The sequence below is a fragment of the Mustela erminea genome, chromosome 8 (assembly GCF_009829155.1).
Source record: "Mustela erminea isolate mMusErm1 chromosome 8, mMusErm1.Pri, whole genome shotgun sequence".
Lineage (NCBI taxonomy): Eukaryota > Metazoa > Chordata > Mammalia > Carnivora > Mustelidae > Mustela > Mustela erminea.
The window spans coordinates 19,092,717-19,120,045 of record NC_045621.1 but is presented as its reverse complement, the minus strand read 5'-3'; the positions used below and the strand labels follow the sequence as shown (position 1 = coordinate 19,120,045).

Sequence of the window (27,329 nt, the reverse complement as noted above, 5' to 3'; positions counted from 1 at the left end):
GCCAAGTGCAAATGCTAAAAACACTGCCATCTTGTAAACCCCTGCTGACAATGCCCTCACCCCCTGGTTCAACCAATAAGGGCAAGAACATGGCTACAAACGAGAGAGCAAAGATTTTATCTGCTAAATTTGTTCAGAGTTCACATTATATTCAGGACAACAAAAATTTCCCCATGTCAGACAATATTTAGTGAATGCATAATAGGTGCAAAGCATTTCTATGCATCTCATTTGGGGAACACAAGAATAGAAAACATAATGTTTGCACTTTAGAAGCTTGCCATCTAAATAAGGAGATTCAATATAAACCCACTAAGAGAATACTTTCAAAGAACAAAAGATGAATATATACAATCGAATAGGGTGCAAAAGCTGTACTAGTAATTACAACCATTCTGTAAAGGACCTATGGTGTTCCATGCCAAATAGATACATGACATTTCTAATGTTTGGAAACCTACGAGGTAGATTTTCATTGCATTTTACAGAAAAGGGAAATAAAGTACAGAAATTGAGTAACTTAACCAAAATCACATAGTTGCCACTCCATTGTCTTACTAGTAGTAGACTAGTAATGCTACTACTATGTAGTAATGTTACTTTTCAGTGTAAATGCAAGATTTGATGAAGATGAAAAATTCTTATCTACATTCTGTGGAAATGTTCCACAATGTCAAGCCAGTATATTATATAGAAATATCCTGAATATTATAAGAATCTTAGGAAATTTAAAGAATACATCAACAAGTCTGGGGAAGAGGCGCCTAGGTGGCTCAGTTGGTCGAGCATCCGACTCTTGATCTCAGCTTGGGTCTCTATCTCAGGGTTGTGGGTTCAGGTCCCACGATGGGCTCCATGTGAAGCATGGAGTCTACTTAAAAACAAACAAACAAATAGACAAACAAAAACATCTGGCAAAGATGCATTGCCTGAGGAGTCAGACTTGATAAAGTGGATTTTTTTCCCTCAAATTACTCCCCTTTTCATCCATTGGTTTCCTTATGTATAAAACATGGATGTTATGTTCACATCTGCCTCCGGGATATGCTGTGAGAACTGAGAATTTCTCGCTGTGGCATAAAAGTACTTTTGGCCGTTGTGTTGTTTTGTTTCAATTTAACGTCTTGACCATCAGTATAAGAAGAGGTGGGTTTTCTCCCAAGGCTAAAGCAGCTGCGGTAAAGGGCTCCTCACTTTCTGGGCATCTTCAAAGGCTGGACGAGTTCTTTACGGGGGAAGCAGGAAGAGGCAGCATGGACACAGCCTGGGGGTCACACTCCACGCCCTGGTGGCTGCCGTGGCTTTGGGGCAGGGTAGGCACACTGCTAGCATTTCCTTCACCAATGTTGGGTGTTGGCAACCAGCAGCCCCTGCTGGTCCATTGAGCACCTGGCTCTCCCTGGGTCTCCAAGGACTGAAGCTGGGGAGGAGAGCACTGGAGTTAATAGTCTTGTCTGACTCAGACCAGCTGCAGCAGCTTCAGCTGGGGTGGGAGGGAGATGAGGAAGGGAGGCAGGGGTGAACAGGCCTGGGAAGGTCAAGGCTAAAGTTCTCCAGGGTTGTCCCTTGGGCAAGGAGCATCTCCAGGGCCCAGGAAATTGTGGCAAACATCAGAGAGCCAGCATCACTAATAGGGAGCCACTAGCCTAAAAAACAACTTCCATTTATTTTAACATTTTATTCAGATTTTAAAATAATTGTAAAGAACCACACTTGAGGAAAGACTGAATTATCTTTCTAATCTCTCAATAGAAAATAATATTAAAAAATCTTGGTCATATTAAGAAGTCATCAAAAAGTATGTAAGAAAAAGAATTTTAGGCTATTTCAGTCAATAATAAAGATAATACCGTGATTTTTTTCCCCAGTGTTTTTAATGTGTGGCATTTGCCAGTTCTTTGTGATTGATGGTTCTAAAAAACATTCAGTTCTGTATTCACAATCCTGCATCTTTTTGCATAAAATTCAAATGGTATAAACTTTAGTCTCGCAAAACCTGGAAACACCTGGATATAATATCATTTCAACGTGGAGGGAACAACTAGTCTATAAAAATCCAAATCTGGAGTTTTTACTGTCACCCCTGGAACACCTGAGAGACCAAAAGCCTTGGTCAGGGGAAAGGAGTGGAAGTGATGCGGAGGCCCAGACATCCATGAAAAGGAATAAACTCGGCTCTGTCCGGGCCGTGGAGTTCACGCACGGACAGGTCACGGCGAGTTTCTGTCTTTTAAGAGCGGTGGGAAACCAGAAGCAAGATTTAAGCGGGGAGGAAGATTTAGGATGAAAAGGCAAGTGTGTGAACAGGGAACCACTTAGCAGGGGGGAAATGGTGATGCTGTGCACCAAAGGAATGGTTCTTCAGGACGCGCATGCTCCGTGTCAGCAGGTAGACTCATCGGAGTGCTTCCGGGCATCCTAAGTGTGCAAGGAGCCACAGGTACCCTGGCTTCCCCAGCAATCCCTGCTCAGTCAGTTGACTCCAAGTGCTATTAAAAAAAACCTGGGGGAGGGGGACTTCTCGCATCCTCTCAGCTTTCTGATTAATCATTTAGGTGGGAAACCAAAGCCTCCTCAGGTAAAAAGATATGTGAACTCCAGGTCAGTATCACAATCCTGCCCTAAATATATGACATTCTTTCCCCTGCAGGACGGCAGGGGAGAGCGGGCTGGGTAAAAACAAATTATTTTCATTCAGTCACTGTTTCCTAGCAACCAAAAAAAAAAAAAAAAAGCCTGTGCTTTCCTGATGTCTGGCAAGCACCAGCCCAAGCCCATGACGTTAGGTGCTCCAGCACGCCTCCAGAAGCAGGGAGAGAAGAAAAGCTCCGGAATCGGTCTCCGGTTGGTGAGAGATTCTGAAAGGGAAATTTGTTAAGAGCTGGGCCCCTAATAGAACACCATCTGAGAGTCCTGTATCATAGAGGTCGGGGTACAGAGGGATCTGCATGGAGTGTGCAGATATTCAGGGCATGATGTGCTTATAGAGCAAGGCTGTGACTTCTGGGGGGTTGGTTTCTATGAAACTGCTAATGCCTGAGACAGCTGACATCTTTCCATTAGCTCGTTTGTGTGTATTTCCAGCTGAAGTCTTGGTTTTTTGTTTTGTTTTGTTTTGTTTTTGTTTGGTTTGGTTTTTTTTGTTGTTGTTGTTAAAGCTCTAGAGACAGAAAAGAAGAGGGACTGGCTGAATTCAAATTTAAACTAAATCGTCTGTGCAAATGGCCCCCTTTCAACCAGGCAGAGCTCCTCAGTGCATGTAGGTCACTGAACTCTACTGTGAGAAGGGACCTCTCCAATCATGCAATGACTGTTTTACAGAAGAGAAAACACAAAACCACAGAGAGACAAATTCACTTATCCAAGGTGACTCAGCTGGTGGATAGGCTTACTGGGTCTTTGGGCCTCCTGAGGGTGGGACCTGATCATATTTTTAAGATTTCCACCTTTGTTATATTATACTACATTGAATGGTGGCCAGGGAGGGTGGTCTAAGAAGAAACTCTCACGGTGGCCAAGAGACGCATATTTTATTCTTTGCAAGTCTGAAAATCAAAGGGTTGCCTCAGAATTACGAGCAAGCATGGGTTAAAGCAAATGCTAAGTTTTTTGCTTTTTATAAAGACATCAAAGTTAAGGGAGCCAAACCACCCCCTTATTAAGGAATTGAGAGAAGACAAATGTTCTACCAACAAATGCTTTTCTAAGTTAGTAAAGTAGAAGAATCACAGTGCTAGCCTTTAGGAAGTTTCAAGTGCTAGGGTGTTCTTGATGGCATGAGCCACGCTCATCATTTTTCAGACAACACCCAAAACTGGGATGCAGAAGAACCAAGAGACGTGGCCACAGCCACACCAGTCAGTTGGTGGTGGAGTGGACACCACATCTCAGCATCTGGCCTCTCCAGTCCAGTGCTTTTTCTTCGAGGTTATAGGTCCCCTCTGTGGCTTGTAGTACTTTCTCCCAATGGACTCTCCGATAGAGAGCTATATTACTGGCTTTGTAGTTCATGCATTTCCCATGGAATGCCCTTACTTTGCACCCCCCATCTTCATCTGTTCCACATCCCATCCAAGACTGAAGCAGATGTAGAAGCAGCACGAATGGTCCAAAATAAGGAAATGAGTCTGGTGAAGAATTTACTTAAATTAATGACACCTGTTTTCTCTCTGCTTCTTGTTGGTGAGTTGAATCATGTAAAGCTTAATGTTTATAGACTGCAGTTTTTTTCAAAAGTTTCTGAAGTTTTATTTATCCCAACGATATTTACAGTAGTGATTTAAGAACACATGCACAATTTCAAAAGTACAGAAGGTAATATAATGAACATCTGTGGATTTATGTTCCCAGAGTCAACAAACTTTAATTGTTTTATATTTGTGTATTGGGGCTCTTCAGAGAAACAGCAAATATATGTATATATGTGTATACATGCACAGAAAGAGATTTAGTTTAAGGAATTGGCTCGCAAGATTGCAGTGCCTTGGCCTGTCCAAAAATTGGAAGGGGTAAGCTGGCAGGCTGGAGACTCAGGATGGGGTTCTCCTGGCAGAATTCCTTCTTGCTTGGGAAAAGTCGATCTTTCTTCTATTCAAGCCCTCAAGTGATTGGATGAAGCCCACCCACATAAAAGGGGTGATACGCCCTACTCAAAGTTCACCGATTTAAATGTCAATCTCATCCAAAATCACCTTCACAGAAACACCCGGCATAATTTTTGACCAAATATTTGGGCACAGTGGCCTAGCCAGGTTGACATATAAAATCAACCATCACAATTTGCTTTTGTTCTTGTTTCAGGAAGAAAACATTGCAGACATAGTTGATAACCTACTTCTACCCTTACTGGGCACCCTGTTGAAAAGCGATGATTTTTTTTTCATAAACTCCTTTTTGTGACTTCAAACCCCTTTTGACCCCATTACCTAAATTCCAATTTCTGGTTCAATGTGGGGGTACGAATTGAAGACATGGCTTTGTATTTTCCATGGTGACATGTTCTTTCCAGAACCTTCTGGCCCCAGGAAGTTGTACACGGGTTCTACAGAAAATTCCATTATGAGCCATTGTGCCAAGGTAGATTCACTGGGAGTCACTTTTGAATGCACACAGAACTCACATACTCAGATCACAGCATATTGGGATGCTTCTGTCCTAATAGTCTCGTTTACATGAGCCATGACTGCTTGACTTGCTAATTTATTGCAAGTTGGGAAACTTGGAAAGAATAAGGGGTGTCAGACAAACTCCAGGTACAGTGCACTACCTTCCCACACCTCCCCCAGCTGGTTTAATTCTCACCTGGTCTCACCTGCTAGATAAGAGGTCTGAGCTCTGCACGCTCCCGGATCCCTTCCAGAGCCTAGGACTCCATGACTGGTATTTGTAGTGATAGCATCCCTAACTCAAATTCTCTCTGATTTGCTGCTGTAGCTTATAGGCTCAGAGAGGCTGGGTCTTCCCCGAGGATATCAGGTGCAGTGTAAGCTACAGATACCTGCTCAGCTGGACAAGACTTTAATCATGGAGAGAAAGCTCCTAAAGAAGGAAATTAAAAAGCTCCTGTAAGTATGATTGAGAATAAACTTTTGTTTATTACACTTGGCCTTTGGTGGGTTTCAGGTCATCAATAGTCTGGATATTGGCTAGAGATGGGGGTGGGTAAAAATCTGAGGAAGAATCTATTCCTGCGCTGTAGGAGAAAGCCAGAGGATGTAGTCTCTGCCTCCTGCCTGAGAGGCCTCACATGTGGAGCAAAGAGGATGCTGACTGTCTTGGGAAGATGTTTTTGCCAGGATCATACATTTCAGAGGCATTCCCATTCTAGAGCCAAACCGCTGAGCCCACAGCCCAGCCAGCTGCCTGTACCGGTCAGGATATGCCTTTAAAAGGGCCCTGCTGGTAAAAAGATACAGCAGAGATTTCTGCAGACCGTACCCAGGGGCCCAGCATTTCAACTGCAGCCTCTGCCTCTATTATTGTCAGTCTTACTGACTAAATAATTCGTCTCCTTTTTCTTGACATCTGAAATTTTAAAAAAATAAAAATAAATAAATAAATAAAGAGATGTCAAGTTTTCCCCTGGAAAAAAACTTTTTCTCCTGTGGTAGTTTCCTTTCTTTCTTTTTTTTTTTTTTAAAGATTTTATTATTTATTTATTTGTTTATTTATTTGACCGACAGAGATCACAAGCAGGCAGAGAGGCAGGCAGGGGAGAGAGGAGGAAGCAGGCTCCCCGCTGAGCAGAGAGCCCGATGCGGGGCTCCATCCCAGGACCCTGAGATCATGACCTGAGCTGAAGGCAGAGGCCTTAACCCACTGAGCCACCCAGGCGCCCCTGTGGTAGCTTTTCTATGACTTGGTACTTTTTTAAGAGGTTGGTGAAAATCACAGAGCACATAAAAAAGCAGGGGAAAGACTATTTCTTATACATTACAGGCACAACAATAATGTCCTTTTTATCAAAGACCTTCTCACAGTTCCCATCAAATGTATTTTCTCTGCCTACTATGATAATTATTTTTTGCTAAGTCCTTAAGAAATGCTGGAATAAAACATGTGTGACTTTACACATATTTACATGTATGTGTTTGGGAGCTGATATAATAGTTTTTAAAAATGTTATCAGAAAATGTCAATTTCTCCACATAGAATTGGAATTATTTTATATCCAAAGAATACATTTAAGCTACTTTAAATAGAGTATCTTGGGATTAGAAAGCAAAACCTGAGAATTTTTATTGATTTTAGTTTAATGACTCAAAAGAGCTTTTGGGAAATAGATACAAACTGACTCCCCCAGCCCCCAGACCCTCCACCCTGGCAATGGCTTGCCCAAAGTGCATGGTAAAGACCTTGAAAACAGAACCGGCCTTTTGTCCAAGGGTTGATCTGTGCAGATGGACCCTGGGGACCCAGAATCCTTTTTTCTTCATCGGATCCCTCTTCCTCTTCCTGACTTCCCCCTGGGGTAGCCCCCTGTCTATTCTCCTGCCAGGGCCGCTAGGAAAGGATTGCACAGGACACACTAAAGTGGACGTCCTGGTATGTTTTTATGCATAACTCCTCCTCAGGGTATTCGCATTCTAACGGGGCGGGGGGAGGGAAAGGCCTTAGGGTAAGAGAATACATCCGTACAGAACATCATATAGCTGGAAACTTTCAACTTTGGTCATTCTGCCTGAGTGTAACATGGGCAGCAAAGGAATCTTTGTTTTAAACAGTGGGTCTCAATCCTTTTGTTTTTTTGCAAAATCTTTTCTGAGTGTGGGACGTGTCATGCCCCCTCTGCTTTCCTATCAATTCTGTACCGACCACGTGAGTATTTATTTTTAGATAAACATGACTGAAGTTCATAGTGGTTAGATGTTTTAAACCTATACCATTGCAGGATTGCCATTTAAATAAAAATGAGTGTCCGTTGAGCTACCAGAACCGCCAGTGACTTTGTATTTTGGTGGAGGAGGGAGGGACTGGGAAGAAGGCTCTTCTGCAAGTGGAGAGCCCGTCTCATTCCCAATGGTTCAATGCTGCTCTCTTGCTTTTAAGGGGAGATTATATTGGCATCAGACTTCGGGAAAATGAATTTGACCCAAAAGGAAGAAGGCAACTCACCTTTCTAGATGATATGGTAAAGAAAGGCATGCCCATGCAAGTCACATACGTGTTCTTTGTGTTCAGGGGACGGACCAAGGATCTGATGTAGATCATGAACAAGGCTAATCTCGATCCTCCCAGAAGGTCTCTTCCTCATCTTCTTATCCTAGGGCCCTCCACATAGTCTTCGCAGCTCATTACACTGAAAGCAAAAGGAATGAGAAAATAAAAGTCAGGAGACTTCTGCTATTTGCTCTTTCTCTCTTAGAGTGCAAGGTTACATGTTAGATACATGATGTTAAATTTTTTTTGACAAAATGACTTCTGTAGTTCTCTACTATAATAAATGTTTTCTTTTGTTTTTGTTTTTGTTTTTTGTTTTTTTACCATTTGCATTCATGGAGAAAACCACAGAATTGAATTATCTTAAAATCCCTCATCATTATTCACGTTGAAACTCAGATTTATGTTAGGTAATGGAAGTTCACTTCACGGACATAAAGGAAAAAATGTAAAGATCTAATTCAAAAGAAATTAGGAAACCCTCAGCTTTTTTATGCTTACCTGTTTACTCCTCTTGCACTAAGGAGGAGGGTTCACTCCCTGCCCCTCCCCCTCTCCCTGTCTGACCTCCCTGGAGCTCAGCCTTGGGAGTTCAGCCTTGGGATTCTCAAGTGCTTCTCCTTGCACATGTTAAATGGAGAAACTAAATCAATTAAATACGTGCTTCTCAAGCTTTAATGAGGTCTTATTTGATTTGGGAGGTAGGGATGGGGCTGGAATTTGCACTTGTGATGAGCAAACAGGTGATGCCAAGGCAGCTGGTCCAGGATCCAACCTTTGGATTAGGTTTCAACCACTGACCACAGTTCTTTTTGTTGTTGTTCACACTCTAGTTTGGTTTAGTCATTGAAAGAAATAAGTACAGTTGACCCTTGAAAACATGGATTTGGACTGTATGGGTCCACTTATATGTGGAATTTTTTTTATAAATACAGTACAGTACTATAAATGTATTTTCTCTTATTATTTCTTTAATAATGGTTTCTTTTCTCTAGCTTACTTTATTTTAAGAATGCAGTATATAATATATATATAACATATACATTATGTATTAATCAACAGTTTATGTTATGGGTAAGGCTCCTAGTGAACCTGTTAGTAGTTAAGTTTTGGGAGAGTCAAAAGTTATAAAAGGGTTTTAGGTTGCAGGCGTCGGTGCTTCTAGCCCCTGGGTGTTCAAGGGTCAACTGTACATGGTACAGAAAATGTTAGCACCTTAGAACCCTTCTAAAACCTCCAAGACAAAACTAACCTTCCCTTTTCTGGAGGTGGGGACAGAGAGGAGAGAAGGGATTTTGACAAGCACAAGGTAAATATGCTTAGAACTTACCAGAAAGATGGTCAGTAGGATAGGAATGAACATTCGAATTGGTCCTCGGCTTTTACCGTATACAAGACTCTCGGCCAGCCACTCATTTGGGTCTACCTCCAGTCCTTCACTCACGCTGGCCCCTCCACCCAGGACATCCTTCTCCATCTATAGAAATTCTCCTCGTCCTGTCCTCCAAGCCCCAGCTCCAACAGGAGCGCCCCTCAAAAGCCTCCTAATCTCCCCCTGACTCCCCTGTGCTCCTGGAAGCACATTCCTGACTTTCTGCCCACAGAATTGAAAATCATTCTCGGTGGCCCTCTTCCCTCACCTTCATTTCTGAGGCCCTGAGAACATCAGTTTCCTATCCAAAGTTGTACTGTGAGTTGTTGGCAATATCTAGATCTTAATCTAGATTCCCTGACTCCTAGGTTTTTTTTTTTTTAAGATTTTATTTATTTGAGAGAGAGAGAGAGAATGAATGGGGGGAGGGGACAAAGTGAGAAGGAGAAGTAGACTCCCCACTGAGCAGGAAGCAAGACATGGGGCTCCATCCCAAGACCCTGGGATCATGATCTGACCCAAAGGCAGACACTTAACCTACTGAGCCACCCACATACTGCCCCATTCCTAGTTTCTTTCCAAGAACCAATCCTTTCTTTTCCTGTCACCATGAACCAAAAATTTAAAAATGGCCCTAGTGAGAGGAAAACTTAATGACTGAAGATCTCTCAATAATCTGTCTGAGGGTTGGGTTACTGGACATAGTGGATAATCCTCACACAGTGGACATGACAAAAGAGTAGACTAAGCTTAGCAATGCCATTGTCATTGGGCCCAGGGGGTGCTCCGGCCAAGGTCTAAGCCCCTCCCCTTCTGTCTCTGCTTCCTGCTTCCAGGCACACTATGATTTGGCCATCAATGTCGCTTTGCAATGGCTGGATCACTCAGAAGACTTAACTTGGCTCGAGTGGGAAAAAGTGTGAGTTGAAATGGTTTTTTCTTCTTCTTTTTCTTAATGTATGACTATGAGTAGCAATAGAGAAAGCTTCTGCCTGGCATCTTCCACCGGAGGCACTCTGATTTGAAACACTGCAGGATGAGTATCCCTCACCAGCGAGGCACCTGAAGAAACCTCACAGCTGTCAACATAGACCTGTTCACAGAGTTTGTGTCTCTGCCGATTGGTTTCTGTCCAATGATCTTTCTCACACATAATGTTGTATCTTAAATATGTTAGTGCTTTATTGTGTATGTGCCATGATTTTTTAAAATGGTCAAAGTCTGCAGTCGTTTTCAAAGAACTATCAAACACAATTTCTTAAACATTTAACTAGAAATATCCCTGAGCTGAGCTATTTGACCTACAGCTGTTTGAATCCTTTCCGGGATTATCTGCTGGGCAGACTCACTCAGTTGGTAAGAATAAGGAATTAATGAGGCCAGGATTTAATAGCTTCATCTCAGAGGCCAGTTCCTTCTTCTGTTCCATCTCCTTAGAACACATACTTTGCCCCAGATAGCTGTATCAATTAAGGTTTAGTTGTAATAAGCAGAAAATCCAGCTTGAACAGACTTAAACACACCCCCAAATTGGAGGGGAGTAGGGATTTATTAACTTTATTTGAAAAGTCCAGGGGTAGGTCTATGTTAGGCATGGCTTGATTCAAAACTCAAATCATGTCATCAGGATTTACTTCTGGACTATTTACTCTGTGTGGATTTTTTTTTTTTTTTTTTTTTTTTTTTAGAGAGAGAGAGCATGCATGAGTGTGGTAAGAAGGGCAAAGGGGGAGAGAGAGAGAGAGAATCCCAAGCAGACTCCACACTCAGCACAAAGCCTGATGCAAGGCTCAGTCTCAGGACTCTATCTCAGGACCCTGAGATCCTTACCTGAGCTGAAATCAGCAGTCAGATGCTTAACCAACTGATCCACACAATGATGGACATTATTCTTGATTTTAACCCATTTTATCACAATACTGAGTCCAAAGGAGAATAGATTAAGAAAAAAAAAATCGTAGAGTTGTGTCTTCATTGTGCCTGGGCCCCTAACTTGTCCAGAGGTGGAGGGTGGTTGGGAATAGAGTACTCTGACTAACTTAGTCCACTCTGTGTTTTCTACCCTCGGAATCTAGGGGTGTTCTTGGCTTCCCTTAGGAGCAGATGAGCTTACAGTAGGTAAAGCAGTTCCCCCCAGCAGGAAGGGAGAGCTCTGCCACAAGAAGGGGAGGAGGATACAAGTTGGCAAAACCATGACTGTCCACCATAGTGGTCAATGTTCCAGAGCTGTGAAAAGAAGGATAGAGGAAGGCAAAGTCATCCCCATTGTTGGAAGATTCAGAATTCAAAGTATGTACTTTGCCGATGTCAGACTAAACACCTCAGGTTTGTAAACAAGTGCATAACACACGGCCCATTGGAGATTAATGATGGATTATTACTATTGTCATAAGCTTACCAGGTGTCAAAAAGAACAAAAGTAAACCTTCTACTGTTATCTATTGATATTCCCCCTTAGGAAAATGCCATTTCATGACAGACCTGTATATCCAAACCGGAAAGAAAGAGAAGCAATGATTTTATCATCTTATGCTGGAATCCTAATGGTAAGGAAAAGAACACTATTTGAATATATGGAGATTTTATATTTATTATGTGCATTTTTATATTAATGCATATTTATTTTATTTTTCAACTGATCTTTTAAAATGCTTAGGATTTACTAATATTAAATGTTTCAGTTTTTAAGATATAATAAAAAGTCTTTGACTTCTATATGGTATTGTGAAAACATTTACTTAAAAGGCAAAAAACGGGTGCCTGGGTGCCTAGGTCATTAAGCGTCTGCCTTCGGCTCAGGTCATGATCACAGGGTCCTGGGATCAAACTCGGCATCAGGCTCTCTGCTAGGCAGGAAGCCTGCCTCTCCCTCTCTGACTCCCTCTGCTGCGTTCCCTCTCTCGCTGTGTCTCTGTCTGTCAAATAAATAAATAAAACCTTTAAAAATAAAAATAAAATAAAATAAAAGGCAAAAAAAAAAAACCAGAATGAAAGACATACATAATTAGATACTAGAGACTCTGACTTATCCATTTGTTCAGAATTTATTTATTAATGTCCATGCTATCCAGGCATGATACTAGACATACCAGAGGTATAATTACTTTGTTTTGTAATGTAAAAAAAAAGATATGATAATGCATTTGTTGGTGCTATTGTTTCTTTTATTTGTATGTTTGTTTGTTTTAACAGAACAGTATCCCAATTGAGGAAGTCTTTAAAATGTATGGAGCTGATTCTTCTACCAATTCTAGGGCTACAAAGGTAGGGGTAATCCAAGACTATCAGTAAAAGGAATTTTTAGAGAAAATGTATTTTATAAATTTATAATGTATTTTTAACCTTTTCAACTGCATGAAACAACAGTTTTTTAATCAAAATATGCAAAACCAGATGTATCCCTATCTCACTCGAATAACAAATCTTTGTAAAAGGATTTCCCTACGTGAGGGCAGTGGTAGGAATAACAACCATATTTTGCATAAGGCTGAGTAGAGACAGTAAATAGAGCACCAGGCTTAGAGTCTAGAATCTGCCTCTGCTTCTGGGGTACAGAATTTCTCACTTACACATTTTGTAATGTAGGTTTGGCAAGTCCAAGCGCTCCTCTTGCATGATGTACTAGAACATTTCGCACTAGGACAAGACCTGCAAGGGTCAATCTTGTGACAAATTCTGTAGCTCGCTGCTGCCACCCTTCTCCTTCCTGTGACAGTCCCTTAAATCACAGCAGTAGAAGCAGCAACTCTCAGAAGTCCAATGACATGAGCTCCACCGAGCCCTAGGTCCTTTTCCCTCTTTGACTTTCCATTTACTGATCTAAAAAAAATTGTTTTTATTTAGTATTCTGAATGATCTTTATAGCCAGCTCAGTTTTGCTATTTATGAACATACGCATATTAGGTAAACATTAAATACAGGCTGGTATTTAGAGGTGAACTTGCAATCAGTTTACCTTTAGGTACCTCTAGAAAAGGGAAGAGGAAAGTGGGGTAGAGCAGGAGTGGTGTGCGGGGAGGAAAGAGAGAATCCACACCCTCATACCCAGCCTTCTGCTCACACGGTCACTTTTGATGTCCTACCACAACTTGGCAGGAAGACCAGAGCAAGGGCAGGACTATGACCACAGAAATGCCTGCCCTCCTTGTTCTTTTACCCATAGACCATATAGTGACCAGCGGAGTCATATAAAAAAAAAAGAGGTCACCAGGTCAAGGCTAAGAGTCAGGCATTTACAAGAAGTGTTGAAACTTTGAATCTAACTGTCTTATCACCTTAATCCGTCTTGTCCTGAGACTCAAGGTCCCTTAAACAGAGAGGACATCAGCACCTTTCCTCAGATCACCCTAGTTTTAACCTTATTCATGCATTCAATACAGTTATAGGTGCAGGGGTATCATGGTGAGCAAGTCAGACAAGATAACTTTTCTAGTGGGTCTTCTATCTTATGCTGGAGCTGACATTCTGCCTTAGTTGAGATATAAGCCACCCCAGGCCCAGCGCTCCTCAGATACCAAGCTGTCCTTGGCTTTTAAAGAAAGCCCAGATCTTTTAGTTCCTTAGATAGCAAGCAAACCATAATGCTTCATTCCTGCTGGTTTTTTCTGCAGCTTTCTCCTTTCCAGACTGCCCTCTTTCCACCTTCCCACAAGCCTCCCCCGCAACATATACACACAAATATTTCAGCCTAACCCCTCTGGTTCAGCCATTGTGTTTTTCGACATCTTCTGGTGCCTGGGAATGACTAGGGCAGGCATCTGGCACTGATTGGTTGGCCTGAAGTTACCTGGTCAAGGGCAAATATGGAAAATCACATCCTCGTGGCTGGGCAGTGGGGGGGTGGCCCTATGAACACTTCAAGTCTTGGTTGGGTTCTCAATCAAGAAGGTTTGCAAACATGGGTGTCCAAGTAGCTCAGGCCATGTAACCAAGCAGCCAAGTTCATTTTAAAGGGCCATTAGAGGAAGCCATGCTGTTTAGAGGTGGGCTAGCTCATTTCTATCCATCCATCAGTCTTTCACTTATCCAGTAAAGAGACTTTATTCAGCACATTCCCTGTTTGGCTATGCACAGTCTCTATTCTCACATCAGTGACCAAAACCAAAAAGCCCAGATGTGCACACGGACTACATGATGACCAGCTCCAAAGGGAAGTAGATAATATGGTCATGGAGGGAGTTTTCCTTCAAATATCTACGTTTGTACATTGTTATACGACATGACCATCAGCTCATTTACTGGTTTGTATCTGGAAGGCAGCATGGGGTAAGGGTTCAACATGAGGTTTCTGAAGGGGGGCTGCCTGGCTTTGAACCAACTCTGAACAGGGGAATCCTGAGCAAGTCTTCTAAATTCCCCCACCCTTGATTTCATCATAAAAACAGGGACCAGAAAATGGGATTGTTGTGGGAAATGAGGTAGAATTAGTACCAGTATAGCGCTTCATGGTTGACACATATTAACATCAAAACAGTAACTATAGTTAAATTTCTGGTACTTGAGATTTGAATATCTGATTTCCTCTATATTCCCATAAATCAAGTTTTTTTTTCAGCATTTCAGTCCAGATAATTCTTTGGTTGTGTGTGGGGGTGGAGCCAGGGGCTGTCCTGGGCTTTGTGGGATGTTTAGCAACATCACTGGCCTCTGCCCTTTAGATGCCAATAGCTTCCCCTGCAGTGCGACAACCAAAAATGTCTCTCATCTTTGCCAAATGTCCCTTAAGAAACAAAATCACAGCTGGTTGAGAACCACTGCCTTAAATAATTAAATTGCTCATCAAGTGTCCTTATATATCACCAACATAATATAAGCTCTGCCTTTAGACACCGAATTGTCACAAAGGGTATGATACCATTTGAGCTACAAATGCAAGAGCCTAAGCATCATCTACCCGTGTGGACGTCACGAATCTTCAAGAATGCCAGCCCAGGCCTTTCTATTGAGGCAAAGCATCTGCTCAGTTCAGGGACTTCCTCCACATTTAGACAAGAAATTTGTAGAACCTCTCAATGGAAATTTAGCCTTTCAAAGACTAAATTGTAAGAGCTATTTTAAAACAGTCTTTCAAAGTTCAAGATAATTTCAAAAAACTGTTTTAACCAGAAGATGAGGTTATTCAAAAGATGTTATTGACAAAGATTCTTCTCTAATTGCTGCATATATCTGGATGAACTTTGATTCCTTTGGAGAAAATGTCTCCTAAGCAACAGCTTAAAGCCCTGTAGAATACTAATTAGATTATGGAGAAGTTCTGGCCGCTAGAATTGGCTACGCGATATAATATGGGTTGTGCTTAGGTTTGATGGCTTTCAACGGGAGTATTTGCTGCCACCTGGTGACAGAAAGGCATCATGAGCCCAGTGTTGCTTACTAATTCTATTATCCAAAGGTTCTACTCCTGATAGGGAGCTATTATTTGATGAGCCGTTTTTCTGCTCAGGACCCTGGACCTATAGGGGAAAGAAAAAAAAAAAATCAACCAAGGGTCTCACACAAAATATGGTGTTTACAATTCACTTCAAATAAATATAAAATAGCTGAAGAAAAAGAGCATAAATCTGCCCTCAACACAGCAAGAAAGCAATAAAAATATTCTTCAGTTGCATTTGTCAAAGAGGAAAAAGGGAAAGGGAAGCAGAGAGAGGAAAAGTTAGTGTCACCGAGAGAGGAGATAGGCAAAGGAGAAGTGGCTGGAGACCATCAGAACGTCTACTCCTTCTCTCCTGCTGCAGCCACACCCCAAAGTCTGACTGGCCATCATTTAACTCCATCCCAACTCCAAGGCAGGCTCTTCAGAGGCAGACAGATTAATGTCCGGTCCCAGCCCCTCCACTTGCTAGCTGTGTGGCCTTGGATAACTTATTTAACTTGTCTGGTTCCCAATTTCCCTATGTGTAAATACGCATGATCACACTTAGCAAACTGGCCTAGGTCCTTCTGATCATTCAGTGAGACCACACGTGTCAGGTGCCTGGTGCTGGCCTAGGGCAGGGAGCCTTCAACATCAGTGGTATTATTTCCAAACCCACCCCCATGCCCGTCTCCCATCCACAGGAGTCCATTGACAGCAGCCGGGTCTCCCTGAAAGAGGCCCATCTTCCCCCCACACACACCCTCTACAGCCCTGGTCTCCAGGCACTTACTACAATAAGCTGCCGAGTGTCTTCTCTTCTTGGAGGAGGCTGACTGAGCCTGAAAGGTAGAGAAATGAAAAAGCATTTTCAAGATAAGGAGAGGGACCCATTAGGTTGAAACAAAAGTTCAGTATTGGCAGATCTTCATGATGGGAGATGGAAACCATGCTTTCGAAATCCATTCTGTCCCAACGAATACTTACAATGTATGTTTAAAGTACAAAACCAAGCAAACAACAAATCCACCAAAGGGATGAAACAGAACAGTATCAACAGTTTGGGACCTCTCCGGGCCTCCACTCCAACCTCTCCCCTCCCTGCTGCCTCACATTTATACTATCCGCAGTCACGGGTTTATCATTTCCTTGTCTTTTTTTTCTAGCTTTACCACATACGCATGTCTCGCCAACATACTGTTCAGTTTTGCATGTTCTTTGAACTTGAGACAAGTAATACAAACGGCAATCTTTATATATGAAGCAAACGTTTTACTCCATGGCTTTCTTTTGTCATTCAACACTACATTGCACAAATTCATCCTTGTGGTCAATATAGTTTATTTTCACTCTAGGTAGCATTCCGCTGTTAGAATACACCACAGTGTCTTTATATATTCTTCCGTTTTCGACATCTGGATGATTTCAGTTGTATGTCTCTTCATGTCCAGTGAAAGAGTTTCTGTGTGGCCGAGGCGTGAAACTGCGCCATCATTACGTCAGAGATGCCACGCCCGTGCCTTCAGACACATGTGCATCATCTCCAATTCTACATAAAGCCGAACCGTTTTCCAAAATGGTCGCACCAATGTACACTGCCGCTTGCCATGAGATTATCTGCCTGCTACCAACACCTGCTATTTTCAGGCTTCTTAAGTTTGTCAGTACAGTCTTAATCACATTCCTCTGATTACCACTGAAAAACTATTTCTCTATTTTTTCTTCTGCGAAGTGCCTGCTAAAGTCTTCTGTTCACTTTTGTCATTGTTGTTGTCTTTCTTTCTTTCTTTCTTTCTTCTCGCTTTCTTCTTCTTCTCCTTTTCCTTCTTCTTTTCTTAATTTCCACAGAACCTCAATTTTTTTTTTTTAAAGCTGCTACAGGATATAATCAATCAATTCCTAGATTTGCCAGTACTCTTCCTATTTGAAATGTGTCCTCTCTCTTCACAAACATTAACATGTTTAGAAAATATGATGTGGCACCATCCCAACCACATCTGAAAAGCTTCTTGGACAGTACAAAATGCCTTTCCAGACCACGTGCCCTACTTTTGCTTTGGAAAATAGGGTTGTCATAGGCATATGTTCAGTTGCTTTGACATTGGTGGAGAATTTCAAATTCTCCACCTTCTGTCTCAGTGATACCAAATGACATTTTAATAAGTTACTGCTCAGGCTGAAAGGCAGATAAAAATTACTGGCTATGCTCTTCATGCCTTGGGGTGCCTGGGGGGCTCCACTGGTTTAAGCATCTGCTTTCAACTCAGGTCATGATCCTGGGGTCCTGGGATCGAGCCCCGCCTGAATCGGGCTCCTTGCTCAGCAAGGAGTCTGCTTCTTCTTCTCCTTCTGTCCCTCTCCCCACTCATGCTCTCTCAAATAGAAAAAGAAATCTATACCTCATCCCTCAATGATGTACCCAGGTCATTTCTTGTGCAAGTTCCTATATGACCCATCCCCATCTTCTTCTCTCTTCCCACCTCCAGTTAGAAGAAATTTTTGTTGAGTTGCTTTGGACATAATCTGGCACTTAATGTGAATATGAATCAAGAAATAACTATTGTAATAATCTCTATTGACACAAAGATAGTATTAGTAAGTAGCTTTAAAGTAAAAGAAAAAAAAAAGAATGTATGATCAACTCTAGGTTTAGGATTTTATTTTCATCCTACTTTGAGAATAGTATCTCATATATACCACACAGAAAGCTACAGGAACTTCTTGCATGAGCCATCAGATTATTAGGACTCATAGAATTTTTGAGCTGGATGTGACCTTTGAAATCATCGGGTTCTATCTTCCCCAGGGGATAAGGAACCAGAGCATCTGTAAATATAAAGCTTGAATCTCTCTCAGTGAGAAAGCAGAAAACGATCTTGAAGAGGGATGCTAATTACTTCAGGCCTCCTGGCTCTGATTAGTCATTTGTTATTGGTTATCTGATTAGTTATTTCCAAGCAGGATCCTGTAAAGGAAATGGTGCCCAAGTTGTTCCACGGGTCACTCTACACAGAGAGAGAGGTGAGGCAGGGATAAAGATGACGATGATGGTGATGATGATGACAAATATCAATAATTATTATTATCAAAAAATAATTATTATCATTAATTTCAAAGGCAATATACTGTACTATGTGCCAAACACTATTCTAAGTACTTTACATATGCTAACTTTAATTCCTACCACAACCCTATAAGGTCATTACCAGTATTATTGTTATCACATGAAGAAACAGGCAGAGAGGAGTTAGGTGACATGCCCAAGGTCACACATCTTATAGATAGATGGTGCAGCCTGTGCTCACATACAGCCTGTTTGACACTAAAGTCTATGCTGTTAACCACTATTGCTTGACTAGGATGGTAGTCATTCAACGAGTCAATGACACCTGAGGCCCTCCTATGTACTAGGCACTCTCTAATGCACTGGAGAGAGAGAAGGTTCAATTAGCTAACGAGCTCCTTACTTCCACACTCCAACCCATTCTCTACAGAGGAACCAGAGCAATCTCTTAAGAAACTAAATCAGACCTTGTCACACTACAGCTTAAAAATATCGCAATGGCTTCCCCTGAGTCCTGGAATAACGTAGAGCTCTGTACCGTGGCCAACAAGTGCCCAGATGATCCCCCCGCCCCCCCGCTCCCTCTCAGCCCATCTATCATTTCGCCTTTCTTGCTCTGCTCTATCTACCCTGGCTTCCTTTCTGTGTCTGGAAACACAGGTTATTCCAAAAAGACCTTCTCATTCCCTCTGCCTGGAGCAGTTCTCTCCCGCTCTTCCCCTAACCGGCGGCTGCTCATTCTGGACACCTCAGCGGATGCACTGCTTCTTTCTAGAGGCTTTCTCTGGCTGTGGGCAGTGGAGGCTATCCAGGCACGTGCGAGCACACCATCTTCTTTTGTTTATTAAACTGACCACAATGCAGGATTTATCGTTTGCGTTTCCTCACTCCGCTCCAGAAGGGCAGGAGCCTTGTCTGTCTGAGTGACCGCAGCTCCTGACACAGGGGTGCCCATAGAAGGTGCTCACTGAGAACTTGTCGAAGGAAGGCATGAATGAAGAGACAATCCTAATCTTGAAGAAATTTCCAGTGCGGCAGACAGTGGGTTATAACTAACCACAGCACACTGGAGTTGCTCTCTGTGAGCGCATGCTTTGAGTCCCCAGATGAGTGAATCTGTAATTCTGCCTTGAGGTAAGGTGGGGGTGTGGGGTACCAGCAGAGGAGAGCAGGGGGGAGGCGTGGGGAGACACAGGGCCGGTTTCTCAGAAAAGGTGGTATTTGAGCTACATCTCAAAGGAAACTAGGAGCCTCTAGGCAGAAAAGGAGCAAATGGTTATCCCAGGTATAAGACAACCCTATGAAGAGCAACCGTGAGTGAAAGGGCATTTTGGACAAAGGGGACCAAGAGTGGGAGCAAAAGACGGAATAGGAACGTGCCTGCCGTGTGAAACGTGTGTCTTTCCGGTTAAGGACCATGGGTTGGTTCAACCGGCCGAGTGCTGTAAGTAGCAGGAGGTTACAGCACAGAGCACGCGCAGCTGTTACAAATAGGACGGTTTTCCTTCCAGGTTCCCCGAGCTCCACCTCTCCGCCTCTCCCTGCATCCCTTTGCCATGTTAACAGCGCCCCACGCCGCAGAATACGCCCGCAAGCAGAGTGAGCCTCTTTACTTCCTCCTGCTTAGGGAAATTTAACTAAGAATTAAACTCAGAAAGTAAGGTCAAAGTTGTTACGGCAATAATATTTCTCTGGCCGGCTGAATAAAGGAAAAACAAACCAGAAGGATTCATGACTTAATTTCCCTTCAATATAGAGACCAGAGACGTCTTACTGTTCAGACCTTTAGTGATGGGAGCAAGGCACTCTAGAAAGGAAGGATCTAAAACTGTGGGAGGGCTCATTTTAAAAAAGTTTTTTTATATGCTCATGGTTACCACATGTGTCTCCAGGTGTCAAATTAAGAAGGGGAACGACAAATAAAAATGCCACCGGCCGCTCTGCAAGGGAATCAAATGCCACAGCGTGGAAATCATCAAAAAATGTACCGTTGGACGCCCAGCCAAGGAACAAAGTAGGTCTAAATATGTAAATTGGACCAAACTGATACCAGGGGTTTGGAGAATACTTTACTGATATTGTGGTTAAAAGTCTAGCCTTTGGGGAGCCTGGGTGGCTCAGTGGGTTAAGCCGCTGCCTTCGGCTCAGGTCATGGTCCCAGGGTCCTGGGATCGAGCCCCGCATCGGGCTCTCTGCTCAGCAGGGAGCCTGCTTATCTCTCTCTCTCTCTCTGCCTGCCTCTCTGTCTACTTGTGATCTCTGTCTGTCAAAAAAACAAATAAAAATCTTAAAAAAAAAAAAAAAAAGTCTAGCATTTGGAGTTCGACGCTGTGGGTCTGAATCCAAATAAAGCCACTGCGTCCCAGCTGTGTGACTTCAGGCAGACTGTGTCACTTCTCTGTGCCTTAGTTTCCTCCTCTACAAAGTGGGAAACATAAAGGTACCTCCTCTCCAGGTTGTCAGGATAAATACCAAGGATTATGCTTTTTAAGAGATTAGGTGAGGGCTCGGTGCAGAGTAAACCCTAAATAAATGCGAGCCATGATTATCTTTTAGCCTCTGAGATGTTCTATGCATCAGTTAATCAGGTGTTATTCTTTGATTCAAGTAAGTGTGTCAAGGAGAGTCACACAAATGTCTGTGTCCTAAAGGTTTCTCTTCGTAGTCCCTTTCTCACTAATGAAATTTTATTCTTGTCTACTTGAGTCTCTGCTGCTGCCGCCCTGGCCATCTGATTCCTGGCCCATTTGTGCTGCAGAATTCAGAGAATGGCTAGGGATGCCCAGGGCTGGAGACAAAGGAGAAAGGCAGGAGAGTTCTTGGCCCTTCCAGCCCTGGACTCTCTACTTTAATGTGCAAAGTGGAAAGGAAATTTAAAGAGACATCAGGAGACCAAGTTAATGAACACAATACAAGCTGAGAGAAGGGAGAATCAGATTAGTGGTACAGCTGGCCGGCTGGGGTATTTTAGGACTTTGTTGAATCAGAGGCTGTGGGCCAGCTGCAGGGTTGTAAGGTAGAAACGGGAAAAGGGAATTTTGAAACTTACTACACTGGGTTATGGATTGCTCTGGCTTTAAGAAACACAAGTGAAAGTTAAACGCAAGTGAAAAATCAAAATTTGTTACTATCTAGTCTGGTTGCTGTACTGTGCATTTTTTTAATGTGAATCTCTGAATAAACTGGACCATGTAAAGCCCAGGATTCATTCAGGTTTTAGAGGCAAACAGTCAATTGGTGAGAAATGTAACCTTATCATAGCAAATGCTTTAGGAACAACCTGAATTCTTTTTTCACATTTGGGTTTTAATAAGTGTTATTCTAGTAACATAACAGCACCACTATCAGAAAATCTTTACTATATTCTCAGGGCCCCTGAGTGGCTCAGTAGATTAAGCCTCGGCCTCCAGCTTAGGTCATGATCTCAGGGTCCTGGGATCGAGTCCTGCATGGGGCTCTCTGCTCACCGGGGAGTTGCTTCCCCCTCTCTCTCTGCCTGCCTCTCTGCCTACTGGTAGTCTCTGTCTTTCTCTGTCAAATAAATATACAAAATCTTTTTAAAAAACGGTGGGGAGACCCATCTGTGCATCCTACATGCTGAAAATCCAGTTCTCAAGATGACTCATTGGTCTGTTTATTTTGAAAATATAATTCCATTTTCTGTATATTTTCTTCCATAACCATTGAAGATTGTTGGCTTCTTGATGGAGGTGGGTCTTTTATTTCTTTATTATTTCCCACGTGTATATAAAGTGCTTTGCAAGCAGTGGCTGTTGAGTTATTATGGTAGATAAGTGAATTGGCAGTAACTACATGGTCCTTAGGGCTCTCAATGCACTGGGCTCTGTCTAAAGAAGAGAAGTTCATTTCTAAGGACCAGCCATTTCTATAGGCCAATCAATGCCTGTAAGCCTAGGCTGTCCAAAGAACAAATGTTCATTTCACAATAGGGACAGGTCTTGAGATGAACCCTTCCCATAAAGTCCTCTTCTTGAAAACCAAACAGCAGAAAACACATCTATGATTTTTGTTCATTCTTTATCTTTCGTGTGCTTTAGCATCTTTTCCAACTTCTGAGTCATGTATTTTTTTAAATTAGCTTAAAACATTATGATAGTAATACATGTTTATGGTAAAAATTTCAAACAAAACAGGAAATATAAACTGAAAAACAAAAGAATTCCCCCTTCCCCACAACGCTGTATCACTGTTAATATCTCTTGAGATCTTCAAATATTTGTTGTACATGTACATATAAATATATGTGCATGTGTCCTAGTGATTTGTTAGAAAAATGAAAAATATTTTTACTAAATGGATGGAAAAGGGGTGCTTGGGTGGCTCAGTTGGTTAAGCATCCAACTCTTGGTTTAGGCTCAGGTCGTGATCTCATGTGTCATGAGATCAAGCGCCATATCGGGCTCCATGCTCAGTGGGGAGCATGCCTGAAGATTCTCTTCCTCTGCCCCTCCCCCCACTTGCACACTCTCACTTGCTCTTTCTCTAAAATAAATATATCTTATATCTTATTTTTATTTCGTAAAGATTTTATTTATTTATTAGAGAGAAAGAGAGAACAAGCACAAGCAGGTAGAGAGGTAGAGGAACAAAGGGAGAGGGAAAAGCAGACTCCCCACCGAGCAGGGAGCTCCACACCAGGTTCCACCGCAGGACCCTGGGATCCTGACCTGAACTGAAGGAGATGCTTACCTGACTGAACCACCCAGGTGCACCTAAATAAGAGGGCTTCTGGGGGAAGGGGGATTGAGAAAGGGGGGTGGGGTTATGGACATTGGGGAAGGTATGAGCTGTGGTGAGTGCTGTGAAGTGTGTAAACCTGGTGATTCACAGACCTGTACCCCTGGGGATAAAAACATATTATATATTTATAAAAAATTAAAAATTAAAAAAAACAAAAACAAACAAAAATGTATGGAAAATACACTTTCACAGTTTATCACTTGAAAAAGTTTTTCATTTTATGTATTTCAACTTCTGAGTCTTTTCCTTACCCATATGTTTTATGGATATTGTATCATGTCCTTTAGCTTGTTAAACAACTTTTTTCAACCTCAAGATAAAACAATGCCTCATTCAGAATTTTTTATTTATTTCCAGCCACAGAAATACTTCATCAAGTAAAGGAAAGGGAGAATTTTTTTTTTTAATAATCCAGGCATTTGGTGAAATAGTTTTCAGGATTTCTTTTGTACTGTATTGATACTAGTAATCCATTTATTAGTCAAAATGAATATGGGCAACACCATATCCTAGGAAAGTGTTGATACTGAGCACATTACCAGGAAATGGATTCCAAATGGACAGGGCCATACCAAAGAGCTAGAAAACAGATACCCTGGTAAAAAGAGTGTAGACTTGGGAGTCACACAGCCCAGAGTTAACTCTTGGTTCTCCCATTTAATAACTGTCATGAATTGTTAAGGGAATCTCTCTGCTTCCGTTTCTCATCTATAAAGAAAGGATTCTAACAGTACCCATCTCATAAGGTTGTTACAAGGACCAAATGAGCTAACCTATATGGAACAGCTTAGAAAAGAACTAGGACCATGGCTAAAAATAATACAAGTTCTCCCTTGACTACCCTCCTGACAAAGTCACAGTATCATGGAATGGAACAAGACACAGAGAGAGAGAGAGTAATTTGAGAGATTCTGGTTTCCAGTTCCATGGGCAAAGAATTTAGAAACTGCCACTCATCCTAACAAGTAAAAAGCTGAACAGGGTGAGAAAACAACTCCTCTTGGATCTGTAAGACAGGGGTCAAAGGGCAAACCTCTGTCCCCCAAGGTTGGAGAGACAGGCAGATATCGGGAGTTAGGGTTTTCCAGAGCAAAGGCTCACAAGCAGAAGCTGCCACGAGTACAGTACTGGAGTAGGAAACCCTTAACAGCAATTGGCAAATCACAGGAACCTCAGTGCAGACATCTCAGAGGGTTAAATACTCCAGACTCCAGGGGGACCCAGTCCTAGCTGGATACCCACAATTTTGTGAGATTTGCCTGCAGGAGCTCTGCCAGGTCCTCACAGTAAGTATTGGAGAAAATTCCTTTCACTTTTCCAGCAGTGAGGGTAGGGGTGGAAGTGGAAGGTGGGGGAGGAATCATTTTTAAATACAGCAGAGAATTCTGTTCTTAAAAGGCCTGCCCTTAGTAACAACTAGTTAACTATAGCCTAGCCTGTTGACATTTTATTGGAACCCAACTGACCTAGAAGAAGGGAAATACCCATTCCAGTCAGATCTAGTAATCTGGTCCCAGCTGGAGAAGAAGAAAAATTGAGAAACACTTGTGAATTTCCAAGTCCAGAGGCGCAGGCTCACCAAAGCCTGAGATCTAATCATAGGACTACAGAACCCTTCCCCTCCTCCCTCACCAGCCCCCCCATCACATCACTAAAGACCTATTTAGAGAGTTCATTTTACCCAGGACATTATGTCTAGCTATCGAGAAAGAATTACAAGGCATACTAAAATGCGTCAAACATAATTTAAAGAGAAGAGCAAGCATTGCAAACAGACAGGACAGGGATGTTAGCACTATCAGACCAGGAATTTGAAACAAATCTGATTTATTACACTAAGAGTGTTAAGAGTGCTAATGGATAAAGTAGCATGCAAGACTAGATGGACAATGTAAGCAGAGAGAAAGAAATCCAAACTGTTAACTAAAGAATCCAGGTGGTGGGCACATGTACCTTCACTGTACGAATATTTCAACATTTCTATATGAAAATTTTCATAATAAAATTAAGAAGAAGAAAAGAAAAAAGGAATTCTCAGAGTGGATCAAAACACAAGACCTGATTATATGTCGTCTATAAGACACCTCCTTCAAATATAAAGACACATATGGATTAAAGGTAAATGGATAGATAAATTTTGATTCACACCAGCCCAAATCAAAAGAAAGAAAAAGGGTTTACTAATTTCTGACAGAGCTGACTTCAAAGCAAGGAAAATGATCAGGGATAAAGAAAGACAATTGATAAAGGGGTCAATTCTCCAAGAAGACATACAAACTTTAACATGTGTGTCCTGGACAACAGAGCATCAAATTACATGAGGTAAAAATGGGTAGGACTGCAAAGACTGGTTCCACTATCACAGCCGGAGAGTTCAGCGCCCCTCTATCAGAAATGGACGGAGGGCCATGCAAGTTTAAATTCAAAGCAATATACAACACTTCAAACTAATATGGCATAAGTGCAATACACAACTGCTCAGGGGCAAAAAGAAATGATTAGCTGTGGATATGGTTAGTCAAAAGAAGTAGAACTTTTATTATTTGCTTTTCTATTTGGAAATAATTTTGAGTTTGGAGGAAAGTTGCAAGAATAGCAAAGAGCCGTAGGACACCTTTTACTCAGAATCACCAATTGTTAGCGTTTTGCTCCATTAGCATCACCATTTTTTTCTGCCTCTGTCCCTCTTTCTGTCTTTCTGCATATAGACACAATTTTTTTTTTCTGAGCCATCCAAATTACATCCTCCCTATCACTTTACCCCTCTATACTTCAGTGTGTGTTTCCGGAGAACAAAGTCATTCCTTAAATAACCTTAATATAATGATCAACTTCAGAAAATCGAACATTGATACTTTTATTTGAACTACCATATATGTCCCAATTTTTCCAATTGACCCAATAATGTCCTTTGTTAAACATTTTTTACTTTCTATATAGGATGCAGTGTGAGATCGTATACTGTATGTAGTTGAGCAATACAACTCAATTTCCAAACCTCTCAGAACAAATCCACGGAAGTTCTTTTGTACCGACATGTATTTTAATCCACCTTTGCCAGTAATTTAGTATTGAATATTTGACCTTAAGTCTCTATATAGTGAAAGTTCATGTCTGTGTGCATGTTAAATTGACGGGCTTGATACCAAAATGTTTTGTTTTTTGGTTTTTGATTTTTTGTCCTGCAGGTCACTTAGAAACTTGGAACTGCACCATGGAAGTTCATAATAAAGCCTCTGGGAGAGGAAAAGAAACATCCTAACACTGCAACTCTAGCCGGCACATTTTTCTTTAAAGTCAGCTTGTGGTACAAAACTTATTGAAGTGTTACTTTGGATGTTGGGCTTTCTTCTCTTAGAATCCAATTGTGTGGCTCTATTGTGTTGTTGTTGTTGTTGTTAAGTGTATATCCTATGCTGCTTCATTGTAACTGGAAGACTGCTGGTTGGAGAATTTTGAGACTATGTAGTTATTTCTGTGTCAGAGCAGACCGGCTCTGCAGCACATTTCACAAATGTTTAGCACTGAATACTGCGGAGTGGAGGACTTGGAGGTAGTTTCCAGAAGTTTCCATCTGAAATAAAATGAATCTGTCATTCATTACCCTTCCTACGTTCTCACATGGAAACATTTAAAATCGTTTCAATAAAGCATTAAAGGAAACATGAGCGCAGGCTTTCTTTCAGTAAATAGAAGGACTCTTAGGAAAATGAAAATGTGCTAGTCTTTCAGCACTTTCCAAAATGCTGATGAGGCAGGTGGTTTGGCTTGTTAATACACACAGCAACAACTCGACCAAATGAATGTGAGTACAGATGACACCTTAAGGTTTCACTGGGCCACCTGTCTGCAGAACAGTTTTGTCTTCAACAAGTGCAAAATCAAGGGTTTGGTTTGTTGGCTTTCGCTGGAAATGGTGGTGCACCCTGATGTGGCATTGTGGTTGGGGAGACCGAGGACGCCTTTTCCGCATGGGATTGGTTATGACCGCAACTGAGGTTTACCGGGAAGCCTGCAGCACTAGGAGGGAGGAAGGGGATGTATCAGTGACTTGTGACTTGACCCTGGGTATGCTGTCTAGCAGCAGAGGACTTTGCCCAGTTTCCTGTGCTCTAGCTCTG

General features: G+C 42.0%; 1 protein-coding gene across 3 annotated transcripts; it reads left to right on the top strand.

Annotated features, from left to right (window-relative positions):
• The first annotated feature begins 2,293 nt into the window (after positions 1 to 2,293).
• C8H2orf80 (chromosome 8 C2orf80 homolog) lies at positions 2,294 to 26,637 on the top strand. 3 transcript variants are annotated; one of them, XM_032354687.1, is made up of 9 exons: positions 2,294 to 2,844; positions 5,434 to 5,564; positions 7,549 to 7,630; positions 9,868 to 9,950; positions 11,490 to 11,577; positions 12,224 to 12,295; positions 19,959 to 20,046; positions 20,340 to 20,461; positions 26,397 to 26,637. In XM_032354687.1, the coding sequence occupies exons 2-9, from the start codon at positions 5,524 to 5,526 to the stop codon at positions 26,403 to 26,405; spliced, it is 585 nt and encodes a 194-aa protein (XP_032210578.1). In that variant the 5' UTR covers positions 2,294 to 2,844; positions 5,434 to 5,523; the 3' UTR covers positions 26,406 to 26,637. The 3 variants fall into 3 exon arrangements, with proteins under 3 accessions (XP_032210578.1, XP_032210576.1, XP_032210579.1); XM_032354685.1 differs by having other exon boundaries at positions 2,294 to 2,848; XM_032354688.1 differs by lacking the exon at positions 2,294 to 2,844 and adding an exon at positions 3,179 to 3,366 and having other exon boundaries at positions 5,441 to 5,564.
• The last annotated feature ends 692 nt before the right edge of the window (positions 26,638 to 27,329 follow it).

Excerpts from the sequence above, each read along its gene's own strand:
- C8H2orf80 (XM_032354685.1), top strand. The coding sequence starts at position 2,750 with ATGTCTGGCAAGCACCAGCCCAAGCCCATGACGTTAGGTGCTCCAGCA. Across the intron at positions 5,565-7,548 it reads AAGGAAATTAAAAAGCTCCT|GGGAGATTATATTGGCATCA; the intron begins GTAAGTATGATT and ends CTTGCTTTTAAG. Across the intron at positions 9,951-11,489 it reads TGGCTCGAGTGGGAAAAAGT|GAAAATGCCATTTCATGACA; the intron begins GTGAGTTGAAAT and ends ATTCCCCCTTAG.